Below are 5,200 nucleotides of genomic sequence, written 5' to 3' on the forward strand. Positions count from 1 at the left end.
TTACCAATCAAAGTGAGTTTGCAATCTTGGGCTAGGTTGATGAAGTAGTCTTGGGCATTGAAAAAAACAGCAGGTTTCCCCAAATGAGTACCATGGCGAATTTCAACATGTTGACATTCGTCATTGAGATTCGATAATTTATCTTGTACAGTAGCTGCAAAAAGGGGGTTTAGAGATCACCATTTCATTACCTTTGTTGGCAAGGTAGGATTAATTTCTGTTGTTAAGATTCCAAGGTTTATCTTGTGTTATGTTAGTTTGAGAAGGATTTTGTGTGAAGTGGGGTGGGGTTGGTGTAGGTTCGGTAGATTGGGGGGTTTTCTTTTTTTGTTCGGTTCTTTTTGGTTGCGGGTCAAAATTCGAAGAAACTATGGGGATGGGTTGGGTCTGATTTGTGGTGGTGGTGTGATTTGGGTTGAAGATTGGGTTGTCGGTGGATGGGATAGTGTTGTTGTTGATGGTGTCAGTGGTATTGTTGTCCTCTGTAGTAGTAGCTGTGGTGGTGGGACGGTGGTGTTGTTACTGGGGAGGTCGGGTATCGGGGTTTCATCAGTTGGGATGTGTGGGTCCGGTGGTTTTATGACCGTTATTGGTGGTTCACTGGTTTGCATAGTAGCTGTTACAGTAGAGAGAAAGAGGACAAAATTTTTACCGTTGTCTGAACTATTTGTGGGAAAATTTTGTTTAATGGCATTTATTGTTGATAAAAGAATTTCTGCATTCAGCGTTTTCACAAAGCTTATAGATGCATGTCATATGTTTGTAAATAGACTTTTAGCACTTAACCATGAATAATTAACATGCATTAGTTTTGATCACCTTATTAAATTATTTAACTATAATAATTTACATGGTTTAATATAAACACTTAGTACTTGTAAGTATTTACCTGATTCGGTTGTTTTTTATTTCCATCTATATTGGGCTAAATTAGTATAACATAGCTGGACCAATACCGTTAAGACACGTGGGAAAAGGGATAAGTCAAGAATGAGTCAGCACACATCTTCACCGGAGGTGGCCACATTATACCGGGGATACTGCTAGGTCCGGAAGACCGTTGGAATAGTTCCGGAAGAGAGCTCAATGAATTGCCATTACAAATTAGGTTTAACGTTATCCTCATGGTGTTATTAGGCTTAATGGTCCTCTTTATTGCTTGTTATTATTACGCAATTACTACTCATTATGGGCAGGGGTGCAATACATGGAGTATGTACCCCTAGTTCTTAGTATAATTAAATAGGGATTGTCATTCCCATTGTAAGGACACGAAATTCAAATAGAATACACAACATACATCATACAATTGCTCCATTTTAACTTCTTCTTTAATTTACTACGATCCCGATCACAAGCTTGATCGGAGGAATTAGCACCGGGTTCTAACAAGGCTCAGGCTATTCCTAACTTTACTTTGCTTATCTTTCGTTTATACCAATTGTACTTGCATATTACGTCGTTTTACTGGTTCCACGTGTCGTTGACCACGAACACAAATTCAACAGAACCATTTTCCGGATAAACACCATCATTCCGTTATTTGCTACTAGTATACATTTAACCGTGAATATGAATTTTCATTATTCAACTTGATTAAGTAGGCGTTTGGCCATCAAAATTGAAACCATGGTTTCAAACCAGCGTTTGGCTATCAAACCATGGTCGTGGTTTGAAACCTGGTTTGAAACCATGGTTTGAACCCAAATCATCCAAAAAACCTTGGTTTGGGTTTGAAACCATGGTTTCAACTTTTTTAAATATAAAATTTAACCCATAAGTTAATATTTTGTAAAAAAAAACTCATAAGTTGGTAAATATTTTTAACAATTACCCCCATCAATCATTTACTAATCTCATTAACTTCCACTAACGTTTATTTATGTCTACCAATCTTTAATTTATGTGGGAAGATTATATTAAATAGTAGTTACATACTATTCATGTTAAATTTTCGATTTTATTGAAGTAAAATTTGATTAATTGATGTTGCATTTTTTAGAAAAGCCTTCTAGTAGTGTACTAATTTTGTTATAAACTATGATTTGCTCATTTGGTAAGATTGTATAAGAATTGAGAATGTTTTGATAGTTTTCACAATTGGTGGTTTTATGTTTATGTTATAAAAATACAACTTAAAATATTCAAATCAGTATGTCCAAATACATATTGAAACCGTGCTTCAAATCATGGTTTCAAACGGGGCCTAACTAAGCCTTTCTATTGGAATTTTGGAAGTAGTTGAGAAAACATTGTGTGGCCTTGAATTTTTGCGACTTGGTAAGTTTGGTCGTTGCATTAACTAACAGCTCATGTTTTTAAACCCTCAGTTTTAAAATCTGTATGCTTTTAATTTGTGACCTAAGTGAAGCTGCCAATTTTATGAGGTTTTTGACTGATGTTAAAGTCTTCTTCCTAACCAACCACTTAAATTATTAAAGGGAAATTTTTAAAGCTACGACTTACAAACTATCCTCCAGAAAATTAAGGCATAAATTAAGAACCAAGAAATCAAATTTTGCGTAAATTGCTTAATTAAAGAATGAAATCTTTGCTTAATGTCCCCCATTCCACCCCCTTTCTTCTCTTCTAGTTTAATCCTTGATTAGGTATTTTACCTTAGAAAAGTTAACTTCTAATAAAGAAAAAATAGTTCTGAAGGTAGAGTAGGAAATTTACCTATTTGGATACAATGACATCAGAATGGTCTATTGAGATAGTTTCATAATGATAAATTTTTATTGCGATTATTAGTGTAGCTAAGCGGATGAATAAACGCAAGAGTAGAGTTTTTTTTTTTTTTTTTTTTTTTTTTTAACTTCACTTTGAATAATTAAGTATCATGACTAGATTATTAATTTTGTAATATTAAATATTTGAAGCTTACCAATTTGGGGGCGACGGGACAAAGTGAAAGACAAATAAAAACAAAAGGAATGGAGATGCGGGGTATCGATCCCCGTACCTCTCGCATGCTAAGCGAGCGCTCTACCCTAGATATCGAATATTTTGAAGTTGGTAAAGACCCAGCCCTTATTTTAGTCCGAACAAGTCTTTGAGACCCCGGGATATTGAATTCTACCCATAGTGAACTATTAAGGATCACAACCAGCACATGTTCTGTATTATAACCTACAACTAATTTAGCTTCCACTTATAAGAGATCAATGAAACTTCGCTCAATTGTGTCCACCACCATAAATGCCATTCTTTTAACTATGTCCAGCTTTATCCTGAGTGTCGATGACATGATTCAATTTTTTAGCTGATAGATTATAAAGATATATAGAAAGAGAGGCGAGAAATCTCTGCAAGTTTTCTTGTATGAATCTTTTGTTGTTTCAAATTTATAGAAAAAATACCAACCCTTATTTGTTCCTTGTAATGCCCGTATATGTATTTTTTTCAACACATTTTTGGTTATTTTTTTTAGGTGTTCATGTATCGATTCTTTTTTTCCTACTCTCTAGGAGTTGCTATTTTTTTCCAGTTGACTAAACTAAACGAATATATTAACAAGTCAAGCATGTTCCTATATATCTTCGCAATTGATGCATTTCATTGTTTAGTTTCTCTTTTGGTCATGGAGACTCCCCTAAACTCTCCAAATGTTATACTACTAACATGAATAATCTGTCATACAAAATATCGATTACATTTTATACATCTCTGTTAGGCAATCTCAGAATCTTTATTTTCCCCCTTAATTGCTCCTTCAAGGTACATCACTAATATTTGGAGGGATCTTTGGAATTTTAACTTCTAAGAATTTGTGATCACCACTCAAGAATGCCTCTTTTCTTCCGTACCGCATTTTCAGCTCAATCCTCCGAACACAAAATCGTGTTCTACCGCTTTCCACTTTCCTACCCTTCGTCCCTGTCTCTATTTTCAGCCTCAACTGCCCACTGACCTCTAAAACTTTCCCATCCTCAACGGAAACACGAATGCCAGCTTTACCAACTCCTGTTGCAGATATCACGTACGATCACTAAAATTTATTCCCTATAACATTTAAAGTCACGCTAATAATGTTTGTCACATCAAAGTTACTGAATTTACCTACTATAATACTAAAGTTACAAAACTACCTTTTGTTACACTAAAGACACTAAATTATGTCTGAATTAGTTAGAAAATATAAATGACGTCAGACTTCCAACATCGAATAATTGTTGTTACTTTATTTGTTTATTTGGTTTCATTATTTATTTTTAAATTGTCTTTTGTTTTATAGAATATGGCTAGTCAAATTTTCACATGGTGATTTTTTCTCTATAATTTGTATTTTCTGATTTGGAAATTTGACCTTCCTGTTATTTGTATTTTCTGATTCGGAAATTTGACTATAATTTGTATTTTCTAATCATTTGTATGTTCTAAGCAAACATGTAATTCAGTCACTTTAAAGTGACAAAAAAATAGTACTGTTCTAATTGTGACTTTACTTATAATCGCTATAATTAATTATTTTAACATGACAAAAATTAATTTTGTGACATTATTGCATATAGTGAAAAAGTTCCCTAACCATACGTGAAATCAATAGGCTAATGTGTTGTAGACATGCAACATACTTGTTACAATTTTCTCGACAGGACTATAAAATTCAGAGGTGGAACTAAATGTTCTAGCTACCGGTTTAGAAAAAGCTCTATATTTGTGTTAATAGATCCACTGAATATATAAACTGACTATTTGAGAATTCACAACTCATAACTAAACTCAAATTAGGAGGAACTTACCTGGTATTTCTGCTCTCAATACATAATCTGTGTCAGTTTGAGCCCAATCAACTGTGCACTGATTATTAGAGCTTCGAGCATTGGACAATAACACATCTGAATCAAATTCCCAAAGTGGAAATGCATCTGAAGGATCAAAAAATTTCCCAAACAATAATGGACTAAACAGTGAACCTTCACATAGAACTTTATGTGTTATAAAATTCCCCTTGTTCATCAATGTTACAAACACATCTTCTTTTAATAGAACACACCATTTTTTGGGGTTTGGTTCTTCAAATTGAACTTCAATCTGTTTGTAGCTGGTCATTGAATTCATTTCAAGGATGAAAAAGAAAAGAAATTTGAATTTTTTCAGTACTGATGGAGGAGAATTTGAGACGTCTTATACCACTATTAGTGGTGACTATAAACAAAGCAGAGAACAAATTCTCCAGGAATATTTGGAAAAATGT

At 33.8% G+C, this 5,200-nt stretch overlaps 1 protein-coding gene across 1 annotated transcript; it reads right to left on the minus strand.

The window, feature by feature from the left end:
- Positions 1-3,601: 3,601 nt before the first annotated feature.
- LOC132036011 (21.7 kDa class VI heat shock protein) lies at positions 3,602-5,200 on the minus strand. The gene is made up of 2 exons (XM_059426230.1): positions 4,746-5,200; positions 3,602-3,966 (listed from the first exon to the last, which is right to left on the minus strand). Exons 1-2 carry the CDS (start codon positions 5,062-5,064, stop codon positions 3,716-3,718), a joined length of 570 nt encoding a protein of 189 aa, XP_059282213.1. The 5' UTR covers positions 5,065-5,200; the 3' UTR covers positions 3,602-3,715.

This window comes from Lycium ferocissimum, chromosome 11 (assembly GCF_029784015.1).
Source record: "Lycium ferocissimum isolate CSIRO_LF1 chromosome 11, AGI_CSIRO_Lferr_CH_V1, whole genome shotgun sequence".
NCBI classification, from domain to species: domain Eukaryota; kingdom Viridiplantae; phylum Streptophyta; class Magnoliopsida; order Solanales; family Solanaceae; genus Lycium; species Lycium ferocissimum.